Source organism: Chelonoidis abingdonii, chromosome 13 (assembly GCF_003597395.2).
Source record: "Chelonoidis abingdonii isolate Lonesome George chromosome 13, CheloAbing_2.0, whole genome shotgun sequence".
NCBI lineage: Eukaryota > Metazoa > Chordata > Testudines > Testudinidae > Chelonoidis > Chelonoidis abingdonii.
In genome coordinates, this window is record NC_133781.1 from 4,386,787 (window position 1) to 4,414,224 (window position 27,438).

Sequence of the window (27,438 nt, forward strand, 5' to 3'; positions counted from 1 at the left end):
AAGGTATGGCTACACTTGCAGCTGTACAGTGCTGGGAGTTACAGCTGTCTTCGTACAGCTGTGTAGGGAAAGCGCTGCAGTGTGGCCACACTGACAGCTACCAGCGCTGTAGTGTGGCCACATTTGCAGCATTTGCAGCGGTGTTGGGAGTGGTGCATTATGGGCAGCTATCCCACAGTGCACCTCTTCCCATTCTGGCACCGTGGGTTGTGGGAAGGGGGCAGAGGGTGCGAGTCATTGCCTGGTCTGATCATTCCCTTAGAAGCACCTGGCATTGGCCACTGTCACAAGACAGGATACTAGATTAGGCGGAATATTGGTCTGACCCAGGATTGCAGTTCTAATTTTCTGCAAAAATTACAATAGATTTTTTTCCAGGGAGAAAGATGTTGTAGGAGATAGTATAATGGTCACCACCTCTCTACCAGGGTAGAGTGGCAGACTCCTCTGCCCCTGGGACTGTTTGCGGCAATCCCCCGGGGGATCCTGTTACTGCAAAAGTCCTTCTTGCTGGTTACACACTCCTAGGGTTTAATTGGCCCCTGAAACCGTCCCTCGCTGACTCTTCAGCACGCCTGGTCCCCATCAATCCCCCTTCATTTTACTACTCCCCAGTCACTTACTGCAAGAAGTGCCATTCACGGGGTGCAGTACATCCCACTGCTACCACCAGTTGTCATGGAGTGTGGGGAGAGACTAGGCCCGGCATCCCCGGCTTCCTGCGATTCACCATGACTCTCACCCAGCCAGTAAAACAGAAAGTTTATTTGAATGACATGAACACAGTCCAAAACAGGTCTTGCAGGTACAGACAACAGGACACCATTTAGTTAGACCCATCTGGGGCCCCCAGGGAGGCCACAGCCCCATTGAGAAGCCCAAGCCCCGTCGGGGCACCCCTCTCCATTTCCCAGCCAGCTCCAAACTGAAACTTCCTCCAGCCTCTCACTCAGCCTCCCCCTGGCTCCTCCCCCAGCCTCTGTCCTTTGTCCAGTTTCCCAGACAGAGGTGTTCCTTGGCCTCCAACCCCACTCCTGGATTCTCAGGTTACATGCTCAGGTATGCTCCCTTCCCCAATGCAGGCAGTCCCAGCAAAATGCCCCTGCCACCTTCCCAGGTTCATACTCCCACTCAGCATTCACATAACACAGAAAGAACATTCCCACTTCGTCACAGTGCCCTAGTGACATTCCTGTGGGTCCGCAGGCAGAGCCAGCAGCTTCCTCCACCTTGAAGTCATTTGTGGGGGTCCAGTTTGAGCCCATCTTTAAGGAGATTGTGATTAGGTGCCAGGCAGCAGCTGGTGCTGGAGGGGAGCAGGGCCGGCTCCAGACCTCAGCGCACCAAGCGCGTGCTTGGGGCGGCATGCCACGGGGGGCACTCTGCCGGTTGCCGGGAGGGCGGCAGGCGGCTCCAGTGGACCTCCCGCAGGCATGCCTGCGGAGGGTCCCCTGGTCCTGCTGCTCCGGTAGAGCATCCACAGGTATGCCTGTGGGAGGTCCACCGGAACCACGGGACCGACGAGTGGCAGAGCGCCCCCCATGGCGTGCCACGGTGCTTGGGGTGGTGAAATGGCTAGAGCCGGCCCTGGAGGGGAGGCTGTGCCAGCTCCCTGGGGGCTCTCACATTGTGAGAATTTTACATCACCTAGGGCCACTAGTGCCATGTTCACAACCATCTCGACTCCAGCTGTCTGGAGCCCGCGGTGGAAGGTGCAGGACCCAGCCTGTGGCAACTGCCCCCGGTCCCTACAGCAGCTGGTGGAAGATGTATTTCTTTTACTGAAGACCCCAGTGCCAGGCCCTGGCAGCTGGGTGCTCCGTGCAGCTTTCTGCAGTGAGCTGATGCCTGTTCCCTGGGACAAGGCTGGGCAGGAATACACAGCTGCTATCACAGGGTATCAGCCTCACTAGGCAGGCGAGGCCACCCCTCAGCTCAGTTCTAGGCACCCATCTTTTCTTGAGGCAAGTGCAGCATCAGCGACTTTTCCACCTTCAGCATCAGACAGTTCGCATGGCTACAGCCCACTTAGTTCCCTGCCATTGCAGAGGCCTCAGGCAGTGATGCCACCTCAGTCCCACCAGTACCACACAGAGTTTCATCTGCTGAGGACTGAAAGTTTGGGCTGATTCCAGGTGCTGCTTAGGGACCTGTGTGAGACAGCAGGTGAGACTAGTTGAGGAGACTCAAACCTGACCACTCAACAATCTGCAGCTGGAGTGACTGACGAGGGGTGTCCATGTAGCCAGGGTAGGGGACACAAGGAAGCAATGATCAAGGTGGTGCACAGAACTACGCCAAACAGGGTGTGAGCAAACATGAGCGAAACCACTACAGACAACCGTGGGGGAAGGCCCAAGGGAGCCAATCAGCATCTGTCTAGAGCAGCTGATCCTTTGCACAGCGGCCTCCCATCCTAAACACAGACACAGCCCAGAACATCAGCTACCAGAGTGCTGGGCCTGTGCTCAGCATCTCTGGGCCGCCAGCAGCAATGGATGCCTTTGAGATGGCCTGCAAGCTGCACCAGGTAGATCCTGTGGACAGGCTCTGGGTTTTCACCCCCTTACTGGACCCCAAAGACATGGTATTGTACTGCCAACTGGAAGGGTCGGAGAAAGGGGATGACGAACTATTCAAAAAGGCCCTGCTGCATGAGTTTGGGCTGACTCCTGTGATGTACTGGGAAAGGTTCCTGGGTCAGGATATAACCCCTGAGATCTCATATCTGCAACTAGCCATTCGCATGGAGGGATTCGCCAGCAAGTGGGCAGATGTGGCCCAGACGAAGGAGGACCTGGTTAAACTGATCGTACTAGAGCAACTGTATGAGCAGTGCCCATCCAACCTGAGGCTGTGGTTGAGGGACAAAAAGCCAGAGAACCCGTGACATACAGCGCAGCTGGCCGATGAGTTTGTGAAGAGACGCAGTTGGAAGTAACAGAGGAGGAAAAGGACCTTGGAGTATTGGTTGATCACAGGATGACTATGAATCGCCAATGTGATATGGCCATTAAAAAAGCTAATGCGGTTTTGGGATGCATCAGGCGAGGTATTTCCAGCAAAGATAAGGAGGTGTTAGTACCGTTATACAAGGCATAGGTGAGACCTCACCTGGAATACTGTGTGCAGGTCTGGTCTCCCGCATTTAAGAAGGATGAATTCAAACTGGAACAGGTTCAGAGACAGGCTGCTAGGATGATCCGAGGAATGGAAAACCTATCTTATGAAAAGAGACTCAAAGAGCCTAACCAAAAGAAAGTTGAGGGGGGATGTGATTGCTCTTTATAAATATATCAGAGGCATAAATATTAGGGAGGGAGAGGAATGTGGACACAAGAACAAATGGATATAAACTGGTTATCAGGAAGTTTAGACTTGAAATTAGATGAAGGTTTCTAAATTAGAGTGAAGTTCTGGAACAGCCTTCCAAGGGGAGTAGTGGGGGGCAAAAGACATTTTGTGGCTTTAAGACTAGCTGTAGGTTTATTGGAGGGGATGGTATGATGGGAGTATGCCTATTTTGGCAATTAATTTGCCAAAAATTGATCCTTTTGATTTAATTCAGGCGCAAGGTATATGCCCAGTGGTCTGTGATGGGTATGTTTAGAGTGGTAGATCTGAGTTACTACAGAGAATTCTTTCCTGGGTGCTGGCTGGTGAGTCTTGCCCACATGCTCAGGGTTTAACTGATCGCCATATTTGGGGTCAGGAAGGAATTTTCCTCCAGGGCAGATTGGCAGAGGCCCTGGAGGTTTTTCGCCTTCCTCTGTAGCATGGGGCACCAGTCACTTGCTGGAGGATTCTCTGCAGCTTGAGGTCTTCTAACCACAATTTGAGGACTTCAGTAACTCAGACATAGGTTAGGGGTTTGTTACAGGAGTGGGTGGGTGAGATTCTGTGGCCTGTGTTGTGCAGGTGGTCAGACTAGATGATCATAATGGTCTCTTCTGACCTTAAAGTCTATGAGCCTTTATTGAATATTTGAGAATCAAGTTGTATACAATGGCTTGTGGTAAAACACTAAGGGCTAGACTGAGAGGCAAAATAACAGTTGCAAAAATGCAATTCCCATTGGTGGATCGGCTCAAAACAAAGTTTTGACACAAAGCCAGAAATTCAGTCAGCTTGAAAATGAGAAGAAAAAATTCAATTTAAAAATTCAGGGAATTCAGGGAATCCCAGCAGCAGATAAGACAACTTGGGAAATTGCTGGGAGACTCTATGCAATCAGATGCAGTGATAAGGGATTCTTTGATTCTGAGGGGATATGTGTAAAATGTTTCATTGAATTAAATCTCAGGGATTCTCTCAACTGGTAAGTTAAAGTGCTCTAATTTGCTGGCTCAGGGATGTGAAAAATGTCCCCGTCCCCATCCCCACCCCCGGAGTGCAGCAAGTTTGAGCACTTTAAAGCGCTAGTGTGGACAGGCTTGGCTCTCAGTGCTTGGAGCTAATCCCCTGCTCGAGGTGGATTCCCAGGAGCACTGGCACTCACGGCAGCGCTTTGAATTTTGTAGTGTAGACATAACCTCAGTAGGTTAGATCAGACAAAGAGGAGCTGCGTTGACTAGGCATTGGGAAGCCTGTGCCTTTAAGAACCCAGCCCTGGGAAGCTGATGCTGAGAAGTGCTGTCTGTGAGAGGGGAAATAAAAAAAAGCTGCTTTGCCCCCCACCATTTTTGCAAACACTGGTCTCTCAGTCCTAGTAAGGTAACTGTTACCCCCTGTGTCCCACCTGTGCTGGGTTTTGCCCTCTGTCACCAGGGGTGGCTCCAGGCACCAGCACCCCCAGGACATGCTTGGAGCGGCAAGCCACGGAGGGCGCTCTGCCAGTCGCCGCGAGGACAGCAGGCAGGTTTCCTTCGGTAGCATTCCCGCGGAGGATCCACTGGTCCTGCGGCTTCGGCGGACCTCCCGTAGCCTGCTGCCGAATTCGCGGGACTGGGGACCTCCCGCAGGCAACCGCCGAAGGCAGCCTGCCTGCAGTGCTTGGGGTGGCAAAATGCCTAGAGCCGCCCCTGTCTGTCACCCTCTGCCAGCACCTCACCCTGAGCTTAACTCCTGCTCCTCCCCCCAGCCCTGATTGTGCCCTTTAGCCCCTCTCCTAATGCTGCCTCCAGCTGCTTGACCCCCCCGACCAGTCAATTTCCACCCCCTGCTCAGACTCTGGCCACTCCCCTGTTCCGATTCGTCCCCTTTGCCACTTTTTAACGGCTGTCAAAAGCAGTCAGCAGAATTTTAGGGCTAATAAGGGCACGGTGAAGGGCAGTGGCTTCAGCAGATGTACTGAGCATGCTCAGTACACAGTAAGTAGCACATTGCTACGGAGAGCACTTTAATACAGAGCTATTCTGAAACCTGTCACTTTAATGCACTACACCCCCTCCACCGTTGCAAACGTTACCTACCGCTCAGGATTTGCTACCGCCGGGCAGGGTTGTGAATCGGGAGAGATTTGGTCTAGAACAGTCACAATTTGCTTCCTCCTTGCTAATGTGCCAAACTGGGGGCACGGAGCATGCCTATGAGCCCAAGGTGATACCAGAGTGGCCCTTTGATTTTTTCCACTGGCTTCCTCCATGCTTATTTGCAAGGACAATCAGCAGTCCGGTGTTTCAAATGAGGAGGTAGGGGGGTTTGTGGTAGAAAACACTCACAATTTCCTTCCTCTTAGCTGATGTGCACAGTTGATGCATTTGATGATGAGGCATGCTGTTTCATTTTGCATGTGAGTACGTGAAAAGGGAGGTAAGGTTTGGGGGTATGGAGCATGCCCAGGAGCCCAAGGTGATACCAGAGTGGCTCCTTTGATTTTTTTAACTGATTTCCTCCTTGCTTATTTGCAAGGACCTGGCTGCCCATGCACCTGTCTCTGGTCCAGGGATGGTTGCAAATCAGGAGGGATGGGATTTTGTCAAAAACACTCACGATTTGCTTCCTCCTTGCTAATGTGCCAAATTGATTTTACTGCCTGGTCCACGGGTTGTGAATCAGGAGAGATGGAGGTTTTGGTTGAAAACTCTCACAATTCCCTCCATCCTAGCTAATGTGCTCAGTTGATGTATTTGATGATTGAGACGTGCTGTTATATTTTGCGTGTGAGTACGTGAAAAGGGAGGTAAGGTTTGGGGGTATAGTGCATGCCTATGAGCCCAAGGTGATATCAGAGTGGCCTCTGATTTTTTTTCACTGGTTAAGGACTTAGCTGCCCATGTACCTGTCACTGGTCCAGGGATGGTTGCGAATCAGGAGGGACGGAGGTTTTGGTCGAAAATCCTCACAATTTGCTTCCTCCTTGCTGCTTTTATAATTTGCATTATACACATGGACACAAATACAGAGAATATTTTTTTTAAATAAAAACATTTATTATTATAATCTGGTATATAAATAAAAAATTCTTTTGGTTGCATTATGTTTTGAACAAGAGGCATTTAAACAATGTATTTATTTTTTTTTTGGTAAAGAAGTGAACTATGCACATTTTTTGCAGTTGTACTCTTTCTTCTCATCAGTCAGGTTTTCTTGCTTGGTTCCTTCTGTAATGCAGGGCATATGTGCCCACCTCTTGCAAGAATCACACTGGACCTTTGATAAGTAACAACTGAGAAAATGAAATCACAGAAGTTATAATGTTACACATACTTTGCATTCACTCATGCTATTCCTTCCACATGTCAGCATTACCTAACATATGCCTATCAGCATGATGAAAATGTTTACTGATGTGGAATTTTTACAAGAATCATGATCCTGAGGCAGTTTATGGCATTTATTTCTCATACAATTCTATGTTTCTTACCATCATGCAATCCTCATTTTCCTTTTCACAGTTGACAAAGTTGCAGTATATGCAGTAGTCCTCCACGCTTTCTTAAAAATAAATATAGCGCTATAAAATGATGAATATGTTACGACCAATACTGAAAATGCAAATCTTGATTTATTAATTAATGTCAATATTTTAATCCAGTCACTGGTTTGAACATATCTTTTTCTTTTTTGTGAGTCAGATTTTCTCAAATTTTTACTTTACTACACCTGTATATAAAAATACCAATTTCATTTAACTGGTCAATCAATAGCAACCATTCACCCCATTCAAATTTTTTGTACTTAAAGATATTATTGATTCATAGTCACCATTACAGAACCCGTGAGATATCCCACTTTAGGGGTATTGAGATAACTGTCTACTACGTGACATAATTCCACTCTTCCTGTTATCTTCACATGTGCCTAATGAGTCCACAGTACATGGTAGAAAGTAATTACCTGACTCTTCATTAGAAGAATTGCTATATGTCTTCTAAATGCAGTATTAGCCTCTTGTGTTGTTTCTACTGTACTGATGTCTTTGTGCTGCAAATACGTTTCTGCAAACTAACAACACTGATATTTAGAATAAACATCATAATTACCAGAGGTGAAAGTGGGCCAGTCCAGCGTACCAGTAAGAACTGGCAACCGGTACTGGCCTGTACATGGCTGACATTACACTTCCGCTGTGGCAGTGCTTTATGCTTTAATGTCGCTGCCCCCTTTATCCCTCCCCTGCATCAGTGGCCCTGCCATAGGGTCCGGCAATGCTGTTGGATGCTACTGGCAGGGCCACTGACAGTGGGGGAGCAAAAGGGGCTCTGGGTTCCTGCAAGTGTTTGGTGCTCCTGGTCACTGCAGCAGCAGCTGTCAAGAAGGGCTGGCTGGTGAAATCTGGCCCCCCAGCACCGCACCTTCTGCCAGAAATCCCATCCCTTCTGGGGCCACAAGCCCACCCCACACACCTTGGCAAGGACGCCAGTGCAGTGCCCATTGGTAATTTCTGGCATTTACTTTCACCCTGGATAATTACACATACATAACAAATGATAATGGCAATTTGGTATTCAATAACCAGGGCCAGCTCCAGGCACCAGCATTCCAAGCTGGTGCTTGGGGCGGCAATCTTCAAGCGGCGGCAGTCCCTGTTGTTTTGCCCCAAGCAGCGCGCCAAATTGCCGCCGCGGACAGCGGGGGCAGTCCGTGTGCCCTTAGGGCGGCACGTGTGTTTCCGCAGTGGCGGAAGTTTGGCAGCAGCTTCTATATTTAGCTGTCCGTGGCGGCTTCAGCTAAACATAGAAGCTGCTGCCCAATTGCTGCCGCCACGGAAACGTGCTTGCCTGCCCCCCTCCAGTTTCTGGACATAGATAAAATCATTCTATCTCTTTTTAATTAATGATTGAAATGACTTATTGCTCACATATATACACACTTCCTTTCATATTATTATCTCATTCTTACACAACGTATTACCTGATTTGCTGTGTCCCATGTTGATAATAACACATTCTCACTTATGCAACATGCTACCATTTTGTCTCCACATTCTGTGAAGTCGTTTCCCAGAGTCAAATCACACAAGTTCACTCAAAGTCCATTACTAAGCATATTAAGTACAAGTACATGCTATTTCAATTTTTATTTGTAGCTAACAGGAAGATATTAGTCTCACTATTGTTACATTCCTTTAAAAAATTTTCAATGGAACAGTTCATGTCCACTGTAAAATTAAGTATCTAATAAATCATCTCCAATTCCTCAGGCATGTTCTTTCATATTTCATCACAGAAGGGGTCAATTATTAACAATTCCTTTTTTTCATCAAGGCTATCTGCAAGTGTAAATATATTCACAAATTATATTGGTAATGTGATTATTTCAAAAAAATATAATTTATCAAAAATCATTATGCAATTAACATATTCTCGTTTGTAATGTCTCAGTAACACACAAGAGAAAAGCATATTGTGAAATCATTGATCAATTCATTACAGAATGTATTCTTCCAAGTTACATTAACAACATAACTTGACAGTAGCATTTTATTTTTAACATTCACATTCCACTTTCCTTTGCATGCACTGACCTCACTGAAAACCTGAAATACAGGAAATTGTATCACTGCTACCATAGTTGTGTTACAAATCTCTTATTTAATACCACATTTATTGTCCATAATCCAGAACTACAATACACAACATCTTACCACAAGAACCCAAAGACCTGGTGTGTGGTAAGGAAGCAATAATATATCATTTTGAAATAATTCACTATGTATTTATTTTTTTAAAAAATTTGAAATGCAATTATAGTTTCCAGTGAAGCAAACCATGACATGTGAGCAATAAATCATTTCAATCATTACTTAAAAAGAGATAGAATGGATTTCATTACAAGTATTACTATTAGGGTATGTCTACACTACCCGCCGGATTGGCGGGTAGTGATTGATTTATCAGGGATTGAAGTATTGCATCTCATCTAGATGAAATAAATCGATCCCTGAATGCGCTCCTTGTCGACTCCGGAACTCCACCAAGGCGAGAGCCAGAAGCGGAGTTGACGGGGGAGCGGCAGCCGTTGATCCCACGCTGCGAGGATGCGAAGTAAGTCAATCTAAGTCGATCTAAGATATGTCGACTTCAGTTACGCTATTCTCGTAGCTGAAGATGCGTATCTTAGATCGATTCCCCCCAGTGTAGACCAGACCTTAGAGTAGTCCTCCACATCAAACATAGCATTGTATTTGCTGTTTCATACTGTGTTTAACTCACTGAATGAAATTGTGCTTTGCCCATGCTATGTATGAAAGTGTGTTAGCATTTACCGTCACTTTCATTTGTGGAGCTCTGCCTGAGAGAATGACAATGGAAACTACTGATGAGATGGCTTGTACCTGTTGACAGTCAACAAAGTTATTAATGCGTTAATAATTCTGGCACATCAAGAACATCGTGAATTTAATATAGACAGACATGCAAGGGATCTTTAGTGTTACAAATCAGATATGTAAGAGAGTCCTGTAAAAACAGAAAGATTTGTAATCAATGGGCTCTGTCTTACTTAATGTAAAAACTGACTAAGCTGTAGGCTTACGTGTGTTTAATTAATGGACCCACTGAACCGTACAGCAAAACTAATGTGATCCTCAGTTAGTCAAGTATTGTATGTCTGATATGCACCTCCAAATACGTCCAGTAAATGTTTGGCAGCAGTAAATATACTGAAATGTTGCAATTTCAGGTTTATGTTGATATTTCAAGGGTATTTGGACTTAAATATGTTGTGTCACATTCACGATTGTTTACTTATTGAATCAGTGTATACTTTCATATACCATCACAGTAAGTAGCCTACCTTTCCATCTGCTTTCTCGACCACACAGCTCAAATATGCATCAATAACCTACAACACATGATGAAAGAAAAGGCACAATTTCAATGATATTTGATGAATCAATCCCATTAACAAATACATGTTTAGTGGTACTTAAATGTACCTCATCACTTATCCAGCTTCTCGGCTTCAGGCAATGAAATGAAGAGCCATACAATTTTATGTTTCTCACTTTGGCCTCCAGTCTCTCTGTGTGTTTGCTGGTCATTACAAATTTGACTAGGAAAAAATATTAACACATATTACATGCATAATAATACAGTTTCCTTTTTCTCTGTTTTACTACTGTGAATGCCGCCACTTTGTTCATGAAAATCTTTAACATAGTTCCATTTATAAAGTTTGTTAATCTGTTTAAGAAAGGTGCAGTAACCATTTATCTTTCAGAATCCATTGCTTGTCTTCCACCTCCTCCATAAGCATGTCATCAAAATTGTCGTCAGCATCACTTGTATCATTGTTTTGCCCTATATACGCCTCTTCTTCCATTGCTGTGACCTCTTTGTTTTTTACTGTGCTGTCGTGAGATACAGTGCCATCCACTTTTCTAATCTCTTCTGTGGGTGTTTCTGGTTCTGTGTCACCAACTGCAATTTCAGTTCCGATTTTTCCCTCTGATGTACTTTCAGCAGCTAATGTTAGTGACTCTTTAAATGGTTTTAAGTGTGTGGTACTGTACATGGTTCCTAACCATTTCCCTGAGATGGTTTGTAATTTCACTCTTACCCTCAACAGTCGTAGCTAGGTTCCAGCACTCCTTCCTTTCTTGTTCTCTTTCTAGCATTCAGTAACAGAACAGAGTCCCCAACATCAAATGTTATTTGACCATATTTAGAATTCTTTCTTTTAGCATAATGTCTTTGTTGTTTTTCTTGTGCTTAGGGCCAGTGCAATGTCAGCATCATGTCTCGATTTCATATTGATGCTGTGCTTTTTGCAGAAATCTTCTCCAAATGTATTTATATCTGGGATCTTTGTAAACAAATGGACAAGGGGTTGTATTTGTAAAGTGAAGACACACTGAATGCCATGTGTACATGAAAGGTGCTAATAATAACATACACTGACCGTGTAATTCTCTGAGACTTCTTCTGGAAACACTGGGTCAGCACAAAATATTAGTTGAAAGGGTGACATTTTTGTTGTTGTGTGTACTTTAGTTGGCAAAGAAAACAAAATGGGGACATGTAATTGATCCCAATTACTCCCATTGTCATCAACCATCTTCCGCAATGCTCTGTAACAAATACTCATTGATTTGTTTAAAAGAAGAAAGTCACACGTATGGTCTTGACTGAAACAGATCATACGTAATCAAAAAGATGTAATACATAATGAAAAAGACTTTCCATGTAACACATTGCTTTTGAAGATTTTTTATGTAAATTGCATCTTCTTGCATAGCACACTCTACTTGCCATTAGTACTGTAATATTCCCACCCATTCACTTACCTTTTTATGGATTTATTAGCATTTTCAACCAAGCCATTGATTTGTGGGTGGTATGGGCTGGTGAAGCTACGTTCTATTCTCAGTTTTTCATAAATATACAGGTTAAACTGAAAGAAAATAAGTTACACCATAAACTTACATATAGACTTGTGTTAAGAAATGTTCCTTTGTGTATTTGCCACTACTTTTATGTGTAATTAGCAACAGGAATAGCCCATCTTTTCATATTTGTTTTGGAAACAAGTCGTTGTGTGTTTCTTTGTTAGATATGAAGACACCGAAAAATAATTTTATAGCAACACTGATGGTGACCAACAGCAGTTTATAAAAAAAAAAAAGTATGGTGATTGTTTGAGATCAATGGGTGACCTGATAGTGAGTTTGACTACATAGAAAAAAAACAGTCATGACCTTATTATTGAATTCTGGACCAAGATCTGTCAGTATCCGCTGTGGGCATCCACGTCGAACAATCACTTTGTAAATGCTCTTTACCACCTCAGATGCTGACTTATTTCTAAGTGGAAAGGCTTCCACCCATCTTGAAAGATAATCTATGGCTGTTGGTATCCATCCTTTGTTACTGGTAATGGTCCTATTAAATCCATTCCCACCAATTCCCAGATCCGAGTGACTAACATATAAGGATACCAGTTACAGTCATACTACATGTGTTTCTTACTAAATGTTCTCAATAAACCCATATGTCATAAGCAGAGTACACAATGTAATATAGTTACAACAGCCATACAATCAGACTGTAAAGCCCACTTTTAAATGCAGAAGAAAAAGAAAGAAAGAAAAAACAAACAAAAAAAGTACAGGAATGGGTTATGGAAAACAATCATAGAATATCAGGACTGGAAGGGACCTCAGGAGGTCATCTAGTTCAACCCCCTGCTCAAAGCAGGACCAATCCCCAATCAGTTTTTTACCCCAGTTCCCTAAATGGCCCCCTCAAGGATTGAGCTCACAAACCCTGGGTTTAGCAAGCCAATGCTCAAACCACTAAGCTGAAGAAATATCCCCAGTTAGTGCAAAGGCGCATTAGAGGTAATTGCTGCAGTATGCTGTGCCACTTGTATTGGTCTCATTTCAAAATCAAAGCCTCATTGTATTGCAGAAATAATAATGGATAATGATAAACAATAATGTGTCTGATTCCAAAATTCACCTTTATGCTTTTCATATTTAATTCCTTTCCCTCTTTCTGGCATGTCAGACATTGTGCAACCTGTTTTTGATGGAACAATATGATGATGTTAACATTTAGTTATGGAAATAGCATTGCAAGGGAACAGAGTTCATATTTGCAAACCAAATATGGAAACACTCAATTTACTTGCCATTATGTGTATTGAGGTAATGTTTTGCTTGGTGCAACTTTTTGGGAGAAAATAGTTTTTTGAAATTCTGAAGAATCTGAAATAAAGAAACCCCTATAACATACACATATCAGTATCACCTCATTCTCAGCTATGCCTTTAATCGATTATTTTACTGTAATTTAACTAATCAATCCTAACATAATGTTACTTGATTATCTAAGAAATTAGATACCACCTTAATTGGTTTATACCCAGTAAAATTACTTATACATCAGCCAAAGAAAATCAAAAAACCAGAGACCACACAGATAAAACAGTACAGAAATGGGTAGCAATAAATAACTCACCATGATTACAGGCATGCAAACCATTTAAGAAATGACTATACAGTTATTGTAAAGATTCTTGATTATTCATGCAGTTAGCCAGGAAGACCCTTAGTATTTGTGTACTTTTACCAGATCTGCCCATTACTTGGGGTATGCTCATTTATTGGGGTTATTTGTCTGGGTTTTTCCCCTCTGATAATTATACTAATGTTGTAAAGCACCCCTCTTTCATTACTAACAGTATTGCTGTAAAACCTTTATTTTTAAGGCACAACTCTCAACTCCTTATTGTACAGTTCTACAAGTATTCTAAGCAAGATTCTTAACAGAAGGTTAACAAATATTCTATGAGAGAGAGAGAGAAAGAGAGAGACCTTGCTAAAAGAACTTGGTCTGAAAAAGAAAAAGAAAGCTTGTGCAGGTCTGTGCTTCAGTTTCCCTACTCCACAGCAACTACTCAACAATTAACATGTGATTAGGGTCATGTGCTACCTGCGTTTGTTCAACAATTTGTGACCAGCTTTGCCCGTTACTTTGGGGTATGCTCATTTATTAGGGTTACTCTTCTGGAGGGGGGTGATTGTGTAATTCTATCAATGTGCTGCTTGTGTGACTTGTGTTTTCATATGGAGTTCTATTCCTCCTTTTTACAAGTCCCCTCCCAATGGAGCTATCCTGCAGGACCTAGTTTCCTCTGGGCTGGGTTCCTCCATCCACAGAGTCAGATGAACACACACACACACACGTGCTCCTGTGCCCAATGGAATGAGTCAAATAGCACTTTCAAGCTGACACCCTTATGTGTCCCAGATTTAGCATGTCCCTATGCCCACTCTTACATCACAATTGTACTGGTAGTAACCCACTTGATGAGCAAACCCCAGAGTATTTTTGGGTGCTACAGGGATCTGTAGCTTAGGTAAAAGAAGCATTGCTGCAGAATAAATGTGAAAGATACAAAGACAAGAGTAAAGTTATTTATGGACTAATAGTGCTAACTACTCAAGGAGAGCCTAACAAAATAAGTTACATTATTAAAGATTAATACCTGAGGTAGAAAAGGAAACAGAGAGGGAAAATGAGGGATCTCACCTACTCCAGGAAGCTTGAACTCATGAGGCTTCCTGGGTGATGGTGATAGCTCAGAGTCTTGGATCAGAGTCAGGAGTAGATGAAATCCCAGTGGAACTGAGACAGAGTTTTGATCTACCCATCAGAACACTTAATGGAGTGTGAGTAGATCATTTTGTAGAGAAAATACAATGGTTCAAGGGAGGACACTAGATTTGTTTATGGGTAAACTGATGACTCAAGGAATTTCTTTAGGCTAGACAATAAGGCCTAGTCCACTCTATGAGTTTAGGTTGAATTTAGCAGCATTAAATCGAACTAACCCTGCACCCATCCACACAACAAAGCCATTTTTGTTGACATAAAGGGCTCTTAAAATCAATTTCTGTACTCCTCCCTGACGAGAGGAGCAGTGCTGAAATCACCATTGCCGGTTCGAATTAGGGTTAGTGTGGATGCAATTTGATGGTATTGGCCCCCGGGAACTATCCCACAGTGCACCATTGTGACCGCTCTGGACAGCAAGCTGAACTCAGATGCACTGGCCAGGTAGACAGGAAAAGGCCCAGGGAAAATTTGAATTTCATTTCCTGTTTGCCCAGCGTGGAGAGCAGATCAACACAGGTAACCATGCAGAATCGAAAAAGAGCTCCAGCATGGACAGTACAGGAGGTACTGGATCTGATCACTGCATGGGAAGATGAAACCGTGTTATCATAACTCTGTTCCAAAAGACAGAATGCCAAAACACTTGAAAAAATCTCAAAGGCCATGATGGACAGGGGTCACGACAGGAACTCAACACAGTGCCGCGTGAAATGTAAGGAACTGAGACAAGCATACCAGAAAGCCAGAGAATCAAATGGAGCTGCAGGCAATTCTAGGGGGGGCAGCCACCACTACCCCACCCCTGTCCGTGGACTCCGATGATGGGGTACTCTTAGTTGCCATGCCTAAGGATTTTGTGGATGGGGAAGATGAAGAGGAGGAGGAGGAGGAGAACAAGGTTGAGGAGACCCAGGGCCGGCTCTAGGTTTTTTGCCGCCCCAAGCAAAAAAAATTTTGGCTGCCTCCCCCCGCCCCGACCTGAGCTCCCCCCCACTCACACCCCCTGCAGCCCCAGCACTGGGCTTCCCCCCAAATGTGGAATCCACTACCAACACACGGCAGCCGAGCCCTGGCCCAGCTGCGACTCTGTCCCCATGCGGGTGGAACTGCTGGGCGGCAGGGAGCCGGAGTACTTACAGGTGGCAGTGCGGCTGCGGAGCAGCATGAAGAATACAGCCCCCTCCCTGGGCTTCGCGATGCTGCTGGTGGCCGAGGTGGATCAGTTTGTGCTCACCGCCCTCACCCCCGACATGCTGGCAGCAGAGGACCTGGAGAGCCCCCTAACCTGCTGCTTTTCAGCCTCACGGTGCCCTGGCCCAGCCATGATGGGCAGGAAGGTGAGGATCTCCAGCTGCGGGGCTACCTGCTCAGCACTGACGAGCCCAGCCGGCCGCTCACCTCCTCACACACTCTGGGAGCTCCTCTCGCTGCTGCAGCAGCCGGGGCTCGGCTCCAGGGGACCCCGCTTCCCTCCCTCCCTGGCTCCTCACACACTTTGGGCAGGGACGCCCAGAGGATTCAGGGGACCTGGGGCAAAGCAATTTCAGGGCCCCTTCCATAAAAAAAAGTCACAATACTATACTATAGTAACATGTATTTGGAAATGTAAAAAATAACTAGTGAAATACATCCAAAAATTAATTTGTAATAATTTGAAAATACACCAAATAAATTATTTAAAAACATTAAATGCTTTACTGGTATGTATACATTTGCAATTACATAATGGGCTGTTGCTGGGTGATGGTGATAGATGGTGCCAATGGGCTGTTGCTGCCTGGGCGTGGTGCTGCTGTTTCCCAGGGCTGGGTGGGGAGCTGGGCTCTGGGTTGGAGGGTGCCTGGCTCACAGGGGCTGGGCTCGGACTGTGGGAAGATGGGGTGGGCAGTGTCCGGCTCAGAGGGCTGGGATCAGAGCTTGGGGTCAGGGCTGTGAGGGGATGGGGTCAGGGGTGCCAGCTCAGAGGGGCTGGGCTTAGAGCTGGGGGTCAGGGATGTGGGGGCTGAGGTCTAGGGTGGGGTGTCCGGCTCAGAGGGCTGGTCTCAGAGCTGGGTCAGGGCTGTGGGGAGGATGGGGCCGGGGGTGTCCAGCTCAGAGGGGCTGGTCTCAGAGTTGGGGGTCAGGACTGGGGGGTGGGGTTGGGGGTACTTACCCCCCTCGGACAGCGCTGCAGCGGCGTGGTGTCTCAGCAGGGCCTGAGTTCCCGCGCTCAGCTGCAGCTCGCAGCCCCACCCCCTTACCAGCTGAGACACTAGGGGATGGGGGAAGATGGAGGCGGAAGGAGCCTCCGACATACTCGTGGGGTCCCTGTGGGGCCAGGGCCTCGGGAAAATTGCCCCACTTGCCCCCCCTGGGGGCCCTGACTCTGGGAGCCCTTCTTGCTGCCGCTGCACGCCCAGACTCGGCTCCAGGGGACCCCGCCTCCCTCCCTCCCCGGTCCTCACTCACTCTGGACCCCTCTCGCCACCGCCGCAGCCCGAGCTGCGCGCGAGAGGGGCTCCTGGAGTGTGTGAGGAGCCAGGGAGGAGGGGAGCCAAGCCGGTGCAAGGAGGGAGGAGGGGTCCTGCTGCTGCTCCGAGTCTCCCCGGGCGGCGCCGCGTTTCCCTGCACAGTGGGCTGTGCAGGCGTGGCCAGGTTGGGCAGGGGGCATGGATTCCGGCTCGGGCGAGTGGCTGGGCCAGCTCCTGACAATGCCGCCCAAGCAAAAAAATAAAAATAAAAAGGGAGTGCGGAATGCCGCCCTTTAGAAAGTGCTGCTTCAAGCACATGCTTGGAGGGCTGGTGCCTAGAGCTGGCCCTGAGAAGACCACACAGCACACCGTTCCTCCCAACAGCCAGGATCTTTTTCTCACCTGACTAAAATACCCTCCCACTCACCCAAGGCGGTATCCCGGACCATGAAGCCGTAGAAGGGACCTCTGGTGAGTGTACCTTCGTAAATATAAAACATGGTTTAAAAGCAAGTATTTTTATGATTAATTTGCCTTGAGGACTTGGGATGCATTGTGACCAGTACGCTACTGGAAAGTCTGTAATGTGTCTGGGGATGGAGTGGAAATCCTCCAGGAACATCTCCATGAAGCTCTCCTGGAGGTACTCTAAAGTCTTTGCAGAAGGTTTCTGGGAGAGCAGCTGTGGATGGTATTCTAGCCCACTCTGAACCTTAGAGTCAAAAAATGGGGTACCAACATGAATCCTCTAAGCTTAATTACCAGCTTAGATCTGATAGCTGCCACCACCCAAAAGTATATTTGTTTTGGGGCACTCTGGTCCCCCCAAAAACCTTCCCTGGGGACCCCAAGACCCAAATTCCTTGAGTCTCACAACAAAGGGGAATAAACCATTTCCCTTCCCCCTCCTTTCTTCCTCCCAGATCTTTCCCGCCCTGGGTACACTAGGAGATCACCATGATTCAAATTCCTTGAATCACAACACAGAGAGGACTGTCCCTTCCCCCCTCTCCTTTTCTTTTTCCCTCACCAAGAGGCAATACTGATTCAAACTCCGTGAATCTAAAACAAAGAGGGAATGCACCTTCCCCCCCCTTCCTTTTTCCCTTCTCCCACCAGTTCCCTGGTAGGTACAGACTCCGTTTCTTAGAGCCTTACCAAGGGAAAAAAATCAATCAGGTCTTTAAAAAAGAAAGCTTTTAATAACAAAAAGAAAAAATAAGAATTCTCTGTAAATTCAAGATGGAATATTACAGGGTTTTTCAGCTTATAACCACTGGGAATACCCTCCCAGCCTAAGCATACAAATACAAATTAGAATCCTTCAGCAAAATACACATTTGCAAATAATGAAACAATCAAAAAGACTAACCCGCCTTTTACTCAATACTCACTATTTTGAATATATAATTAGAGAGCCTGTAGGTACATCTGGTCACTCTCAGAACCCAGACAAAGAAAAGAACACACAAACAAAGACTTCCCTCCACCGAGATTTGAAAGTATCTTGCCTCCTGATTGGTCCTCTGGTCAGATTCCAGGTTCACTGTTTGTTAACCCCTTACAGGTAAAAGAAACATTAACCTTTAACTCTCTGTTTATGACAGCAGCCTTATTCCATTCTCCATGGTAGGACACTTTACCTCTCCATGCTAGTAGCAAGTAATCTGGTATCATTGCATGACAAAGCCTGGCAGCGTATGGTGCCAGTGTTTTCTGGCATTCAAGCAACATCTGTTCTTTATCTCTCTGTGTTATCCTCAGGACAGTGATATCGTTCATGGTAATCCTGGTTGAAATACGTGAATTTAATTAAGGGGACAGTTCCTACTCGGGCTGTTTGCCTGTGGCTGAAAAGAAATCCTTTCCGCAGTAAGCCAAGCAGTGGGGGGGAGGGAGGGGGGCAGCACTGATGCTGAGCTGTTCGCATTTGGCTAGCAGGGATCTTCCCTGATACTGCTACACGGTGCGGTAGAGGGAGGGTTAAACTGGTCATCCCAGAGAAAAGGATGGGCAGGGGGGTTAGTTTGGTTTCTGCTGCTGCTCATTAACACAAAAACCGCAGCCCTAAATGGACAACTCAACAGGTGGGCTTTTCTTGGTATGGGAAAGGAGGGCACTGCTATTATGAAGGTTGCAGAAGCCAAAAGACTATGGCTTACCATGGCCTCCTGCAAGCCGAATTCTGTTGCCTGGTGTGTTTGATGTCTAAACACCAAAGCCGCAGACACTCAATATAAGATGCACAAAATGACCTTGTACCGAAATCACATGTTGCTATGTAATGTGAATAGTGTTGTTCACCATGAAAGAGTATATACTTTACAGAACAATGGATATCTTTTAAAATACTTCTCTCCCTTTTTTTCCTCCTGCAGCTGCAAATGTTTCAAGCCTCCCTCCTTTGTCCCAAGGGCTATCTCAGATAAGGCGGGAAAAAAATGCACTCACGATGAAATGTTCTCTGAGCTCATGCAGGCATCCTGCACTGAAAGCTGAGCACAAAGGGTGAAGGGACACAATAGCACAGGACAGAAAAGCAGCCAGTGAATGTGAGGCGAGGCAGTGGCAGGAAGATCAGAGGATGCATGAGGCAACGCTGGGGCTACTGCAGGAACAAACAGACACAATCTGGCATCTGGTGGAGGTTCAGGAACATCAGCTGGAGAGACTGCCACTGCAGCCCCTGTTTAACCACCCTCCCTCCTCCCCATTTTCCATAGCCTCCTCCTCACCCAGATGCCCAAGAACATGGGGAGGGGGGGGGGTGGTAGGCTCCAGGAACCCAACCACTCCACCCCAGTGGACAGAAGCCTGTCATGCAACAAGTATTGAAGTGGCCTCTTCCTTCCCTCTTCCTCTCCTCCCCCACCCCACCCGGGCTACCTTGTGAGTTATCTCCCTGTTTTTATAATCAATTAATAAAGAATACATGGTTTTTAAACTATAGTGACTTTATTTCCAATCTGCGATCAAAGGGGGGAGGGTGGTTGGCTTACAGAAAATTTTAGAGTCAACCAAAGGGGTGGGTTTTCATCAAGGAGAAACAAATAGAACTGTCACACGGTACCCTGGCCAGTCATGAAACTGGTTTTCAAAGCTTCTCTGATGTGGAGCACTTCCTAATGTGCTCTTCTAATCGCCCTGGTGTCTGGCTGTGCGTAATCGGGCGCCAGGCAATTTGCCTCAACCTCCCACCCCTCCATAAATGTCTCCCCCTTACTCTCACAGAGATTATGGAGCATACAGTAAGCAGCAATAACAATGGGGATATTGGTTTCGCTGAGGTCTGAGTGCGTCAGTAAAGTGTGCCAGCGACCCCTCAAACGTCCAAAGGCACATTCTACCACCATTCTGCACTTGCTCAGACTATAGTTGAACAGCTCCTTACTACTGTCCAGGGTGCCTGTGTACAGCTTCATGAGCCAGGGCATTAGGGGTAGGCTGGGTCCCCAAGGATAACTATAGGCATGTCAACATCCCCAACAGTTATTTTCTGGTCTGGGAAGTAAATCCCTTCCTGCAGCCGCTTAAACAGACTAGTGTTCCTGAAGACGCGAGCGTCATGAACCCTTCCTGGCCATCCCACGTTGATGATGGTGAAACGTCCCTTGTGATCCACCAGTGCTTGCAGCACCACTGAAAAGTACTCCTTGCGGTTTATGTACTGGGTGCCATGGTGGTCCGGTGCCAAGATAGGGATATGCATTCTGTGTATCGCCCCACCACAGTAGGGAATCCCATTGTAGCAAAGCCATCTACTATGACCTGCACATTTCCCAGAGTCACGACCTTTGGTAGCAGCAGAAAGTAAGAACTCTTTTTTCTCAGACAATTTGGGGGCTCATCCGGGATGGCAACGCCTATTGAGACAATGGCAGCTGCTGCAGATCGTTCCCCTTCGAACCCCATGGCACCACAATAGAGGTAAGAGACCTTTTGAAATCTCTATTGGGGTGTCGGAGGACTGTCTGCTGGGCTTACATGCTCCAAACTTGTTGACTGTGCAGCAAGATCAGATGCAGAGCGGTACTGGGGAATTGTTTTGCCACCCCCAATAAGGTTAGTTTGAAGTGGTATTGAGGACTCAGTTTGCCACCTTCAATAAGGTAGTTGTATGCGGTCCTGGGGACTGTAGTTTGGCCACCCCCAATAAGGTTATTGCATAAAGTTAATGCATAAGGGAAATGCATTAGGTTAATGCACCAGTGCAGAGGGGTTGTGGTAATGCCCTCAGAGAAGAACACAGGTGTGTTCAGTCCGGACAGAGGGGTTGTGGTAACGCCCTCAGGTTAAAATAAAATAAAAATAAATAAAAGGGGAGAATGTGAAAGGTAAAAAAAAAAACTGACAGGGATTTGGAGGGAATTTCAGTGCAAACAGTCCCCTCTGTGAGTAATTGTCAGGCTAACCTGTAACCCTAATAATGTGAAATTTGTAAAAGGAAGGATTGTGTAAGGCGAGTGGGGAAAAAACTGTGTAAAAAGTTGTTGCAACCTTAAGTCAAATAAGTATGGACTGTAGACTATAGTTAAATAAAAAAATAAAATATCAGAATAACCTATGTATAAACAAAATGCAGTTGTTGCACATTATTGTATGTAACAAAAGGTATAAATGCTTGCTGTAATTGTTTACCTAAAAAATGACCTGTTTAGCTCTCTCCCTCCAAGCAATTGCTAAAAATAATAAAGTATCTCATTTGTTGCACCCAACCAAAAAGTAAAAACTCTGTTTTTCTCTGACATTGTACTCTCTATACCATTATCTAAATTGTAGATGAAAATATTGAACAGAACTGGACCCAGAACTGATCCCTTGAGGGACCTCACTCGTTATGCCTTTGCAGCATAACTGTGAACCACTGATAACTGCTCTCTGGGAATGGTTTTCCAGCCAGTTATGAACCCATCTTCTAATAGCTCCATCTAGATTGCATTTCCCAGTTTATTTATGAGAAAGTCATGTGCGACTGTATCAAAAGCTTTACTAAAATCAAGATATACCATGTCTACCGCTTCCCCCCTACCCACAAGATTTGTTACCCTGTCAAAGAAAGCTATCAGGTTGGTCTGACACAAGTTGTTCTTGACAAATCCATGCTGATTGTTACTTATCATCTTATTATCTTCTAATGTTTGCAAATTGATTGCTTAATTATTTGCTCCATTATCTTTCCAGGTACAGAAGTTAAGCTGACTGGTCTGTAATTCCCTGGGTTGTCCTTATTTCCCTTTTTATAGATTGGCACTCTATTTGCCCCTTTTCAGTCTTCTGGAATCTCTCCCGTCTTCCATGACTTTTCAAAGATAATTGCTAATGGCTCAGATATCTCCTCAGTCCGTTCCTTGAGTATTCTAGGACAAATTTCATCAGGCCCTGGTGACTTGAATACATCTAACTTGTCTAAATCATTTTTAACTTGTTCTTTCCCTATTTTAGCCTCTGATCCTACCTCATATTCACTGGCATTCACTGTGTTAGACGTTCCTTCAGACTTCTCAGTGAAGACCAAAACAAAGAAGTCATTAAGCACCTCTGTCATTTCCACCTTTTCTGTTATTGTTTCTCCCCCTACTCCTGCTATTGAGTAACAGGCCTACCCTGTCCTTGGTCTTCCTCTTGCTTCCAATGTATTTGTAGAATGTTTTCTTGCTACCCTTTATGTCTCTAGTTAGTTAGTCAGTGGGGGATTTGGCCCCATTGACTTCAATGGGGCTACAGCCCATTGACACTAGCTGGGGTCTGGCCCAGTAAATCCAGGCAGTGAATGAAAAGTTGGAGGAGGCATCAGAGAGAAACAGGAACATTTCCTCTGCAAGATCAATACTGGGGGAGGGGGTTTTGAATTAGCGGACATCTGATAAAGGGCAGAGCGTAGTGGAGAAGGAGCTGCCATGGGGGAAGGGGGTTGGAGAGGCTATATTATTACCCATTCCTGTGCCAATTTTCCCCTCGACTTTTCCAACTTCAGAGCCCCCCAGCCCTGGTATCCTCCCCCCTCCCCCACTGCCTCATCTCCCTGTTTCCTTCCTTCTCTCCCAGTCACAGGGAAGGGGAATAAACTTTGCAACCCCTCCTCAGAGTTGCTGGGTTGGGGGAGCGGAGGAGGAGGTCCTAGCTTGACTAGTCAAGGGGTTAATTCTCGTACCTACTCCTGGAGAGATTCCCTGCGCCAGAGACTCTCCCCCAGACAGTGAGCCGGGGGTGTGATGTTACAAAGGATGCCTGGTCTGAGGGCGGAGCTGCTTTGTCCAAACTAAGATCTGCTAGGACCCAGCTCCCTCCCCCTCACAGCCCTGCTGCATTTCACAACTGAATGTCTCTGTGCTTAATAGATTCCAAGGCCAGAAGGGACCATTGTGCTCATCTGGTCTGACTTGCCCTGAACTATTTCCCAGAGCAGATCTGTTTGAAAAAGACCTAATCTTGGTTGGTTTGGGGTTCTATACAGGAAGGAAGGAAGGAAGGACTCTACTCAAACCAAACCAGAACCAGATTGCTGGCATGTAAAATTAAATAGGTTTCAGAGGAGTTTTTAAACTTAAGCTTTGTCTATACTGACGCTTTTGTCGCAAAAAAACCCACCGCCCGCATGCCAAAATTTGAGCCATGAAAAACGGCGGTGTGGGCAGCGCTTTGTTGGCTGGAGCTACGCTCCTGGTGATGAAGCTACTGCCCCTCATTGGAGGTGGTTTGGTTTTGTTGCCAGGGGAGCTCTCTCCCAGTGATAAAGAGTGGCCACACACAGGGGCGACTCCAGGCACCAGCGCTCCAAGCGTGTGCCTGGGGCAGCAAGCCGCCGGGGGCGGTCTGCCGGTCGCCACAAGGACAGCAGGCAGGTTGCCTTTGGCGGCATGCCTGCGGAGGGACCGCTAGTCCTGCAGCTTCGGCGGACCTCCCGCAGGCGTGCTGCCAAATCCGCAGGACAGGGGACCTCCTGCAGGCAAGTCGCCAAAGGCAGCCTGCCTGCCATGCTTGGGGTGGCAAAATACCTAAAGCCGCCCCTGGCCACACAGCGCACCTTACAATGGCACGGTTAGAGTGGCACAGCTGCGCCATGGTAGGGTGTGCAGTGTAGACGCAGCCTCAGAGCTGGGAGAAAGCTGACAGGGGCTGAGGAGCACAGGGTTTGGACAGAGATATCTGTTAGGAGAGGCACTATTAACAGGGATTCTCTATGTCCTAGTAAGGAGTAAAGGATGGAAGATGATAATGTATGGGCAGGACCTGATGAGAAACAGTGAAATGAAAAAGAGTCTCCTTCAATTATATCACGTAATAGCAGCATAGGCATGCATACAGGGTGTGTCGGGTGTGCCCAGGCACACTCTAATGTCTCAAAAAAAAAGAGGCTTTGAATTTTAATTTAATTGGATGATACGCTCTTTTAGTTTTAAAGTATGGATTGTTGTATTATGCAATAAGTGCCGAATTGCGTAATACAGATGTTGTAGAAATAACATCCTTTATGACTGAGTATTCAATAAATGTTTGCCTTTAAAAAAAAAAATTCCCTGGGTGCACACCCTAATGACATGTGCTGCACACACCTATGAATAGCAGACAGCTAAAAAGGGACAAATGTTATAAGCGCTTAAATACAAATGCTAGACATCTAAGTACTAAGATGGGTGAATTTGAGTGCCTGGTATTAAATGAAGATATTGATATAATACATCACAGAAACTTGGTGGAAAGATGATAATCAATAGGACACAGTAATAGTAGGGTACAAGATATACAGAAATGACATGGTGTTGGTGGAAGAGTGGCAGTGTGTGGGAAAGATGGTGATAGTGACTGTGAAATGCTCAGGAAGATTAGAGAGGCTATAAAAATAAAGAACATAATAATAATAATAATAATTAATAATAACAATAATGTGGGATTTCAACTATCCCCCTAGTGACTGGGTACATATCACCTCATTGGTTGAAACTATAGTAAAGAACAGAATTATCAGACAGATAGATGAAAATGATTTGTTAGGGAAGAGTCAAGATGTCTTTTTTAAAGGGAAATTATTCCTCACCGATCTATTGCAATTCTTGGAGGGGGTCAACAGACATGTGGACAAGAGGGATGCAGTGGATACAGTGTACTTGGACTTTCAGAAAACCATTGACAAGGTCAATCATCAAAGGCTTTTAGGCAAAGTAAGCTGTCATGGGGTAAAAGACAAGGTCCTCTCATGGATCAGTAACTGGTTAAAAGACTGAAAACAAAAGATAGGAATAAATGATCAGTTTTCAGAATGGAGAGAGGTAAATAGCGGAGTCCCCCAGGGATCTGTACTGAGGCTTGTGCTGTTCAATATAGTCAGAAATTATCTAGAAAAAGGGGTAAACAGTGAGGTGGCAAAATTTGCAGATGATAGAAAATTACTCAAGATAGTCACCTCCTAAGCAGACTGCTAAAAGTTACAAAGGGACCTCACAAAACTGGGTGGGCAACAAAGTAACAGATGAAATGCATTTGTTGATAAATGCAAAGTAATGCACATTGGAAAACATAATCCCAACTATACATACAAAATGATGCGGTCTAAATTAGCTGTTACCACTCAAGAAAGAAATCTTGGAGTCACTGCGGATAGTTCTCTGAAAACATCCACTCAGTGTGCAGCGGCCATCAAAAAGGTGAACAGAATGTTAGGAACCATTAGGAAAGGGATAGATAATAGGACATAAATTAGCTTAACGCTACTTTATAAATCCATGATAGGCCCCAATCTTGAATACTGTGTGTAGATCTAGCCACCCCATCTATAGAAAGATATATTAGCATTGGAAAAGTTACAGAAAAGGACAACAAAAATTATTAGGAGTATGGAACAGCTTACATATGAGGAGAAACTGAAAAGACTGGGACTGTGCAGCTTGGAATAGAGACAACTAAGGGGGGATATGATAGAGGTCTATAAAATCTCGACTGGTGTGGAGAAAGTAAATAAAAAAGTGTTATTTACTCCTTCACTTAGCACAAGAACCAGGGGTTACCCAATAGGCATCAGGTTTAAAACAAACAAAAGGAAATACTTCACACAACTCACCATCAGCCTGTGGAACTCTTTGCCAGGGAATGTTGTGAAAGCCAAAAGTATAACAGAGTTCAAAAAAGAACTGGATCAGTTCCTGGAGGATAGGTTTATCAATGGCTAATAGCTAGGATGAGCAGGGACACAATTCCATGCTCTGAAGTATCCTAGCCTCTGTTTGCCAGAAGATGGGAATGGGCAACACGGGATGTATCACTTGATGATTACCTGTTCTGTTCATTCCCTCTGGAGCACCTGGCTGGGGTCAATTGGCCATAGCTCCATTAGAGTCAATGGGGCAAGATCCCAGCTGGAGTCAATGGTTTAGGCCATGTTACTTTGCAGCAGCCCAGAATCTAGCTTGAGTGGGGTTGTGGGTTGTGTCAGGGCACACAAAGGAAGAGATGTCGCTTTACAGTGAAAACATGTCCGTTCGTTGTGGTGTCCCTGTCCACAGTCTCCATTAGCCGCCACTCCACTGCGGGCACCTGCATCAAGATGAAAGCAGCCCTCACAGTTGAGAAGCAAGTGGTGATAGCCCTGTGGAAGCTTGCAATGCCAGACAGCTGGGTATTAATTTGGAGTGAGCAAATCTACTGTGGGGGCTGCTGTGATCCAAGTAGCCAACACAATCAAAGAGCTGCTGATATCAAGGGTAGTGACTCTGGGAAACGTGCAAGTCATAGTGGATGGCTTTGCTGCAATGGGAAAGTGCTCTTTCTCACTCGACTTAAGATGGCCATATATCAATGCATGACGAGGACACTGGATGGGGTGCATTTTGTGATGTGTGGTCAGTGACATGGCATCCTAACTGAGGCACATAATATTCAAAACCATCTTCTTCAGTGTCTGCTAACCAACATGGAATCCTGACAAAGCAATATTTGATAACTGAAAATAAGTGGAGGTGGGGGGAGGGGAACTGTCCACCGGTTGTATGAGGGAATGTGGTGACCACTGGACACATAGGGCATGAGTGTATGGAAAGCATAATGGCCAAGAAACAGTGTTTACACCACTAGGTATTTTCAGTTCATACATTATGCTTTTCCAGGATGATGGAAAAGACAACAAGGAGAGGAATGTAGGCCTTGTTGGAGCCCTAGGCATAACTAATGGTGTGAACCAATGGCTGGGAACCAGAATAGGCCTGGCCTTAGCAGAATGGTAACACACTAGGTGTCAGCTAACCAAGGAAGCACATTCCTGACTGGCAAGGAGGATTCAAAAACACACAGATCTCTCAAGTAACTACATAAACACATTCCTAAGAGATGGTACACACTGAGCCCTCCTACAAATACGGAGTGGATGACAGGATAATGAATAAGGATGTTTTGTCCAAAAAAACAGGTACAAGGATAAGGGTGATAGCAACACATGGAGTGTGACATGACCTTGTTTGTGTCAATGTATAAAAGGAGAAGTCACAAGATGG

At 45.6% G+C, this 27,438-nt stretch overlaps 3 protein-coding genes across 4 annotated transcripts in view; 1 reads left to right on the forward strand and 2 right to left on the reverse strand.

Annotated features, from left to right (window-relative positions):
* The window catches only part of LOC116825937 (uncharacterized), a 244,807-nt gene that overhangs the window by 170,896 nt on the left and 46,473 nt on the right, over window positions 1-27,438 (forward strand). The window lies entirely within an intron of this gene.
* LOC116825935 (uncharacterized) overlaps window positions 1-27,438 on the reverse strand; it is a 299,602-nt gene that overhangs the window by 82,738 nt on the left and 189,426 nt on the right. The window lies entirely within an intron of this gene.
* LOC116837182 (uncharacterized) overlaps window positions 1-27,438 on the reverse strand; it is a 233,574-nt gene that overhangs the window by 22,265 nt on the left and 183,871 nt on the right. The window contains 1 exon segment of the mRNA XM_075072051.1: window positions 14,524-14,534. Coding sequence (XP_074928152.1) covers window positions 14,524-14,534 — 11 coding nt within the window.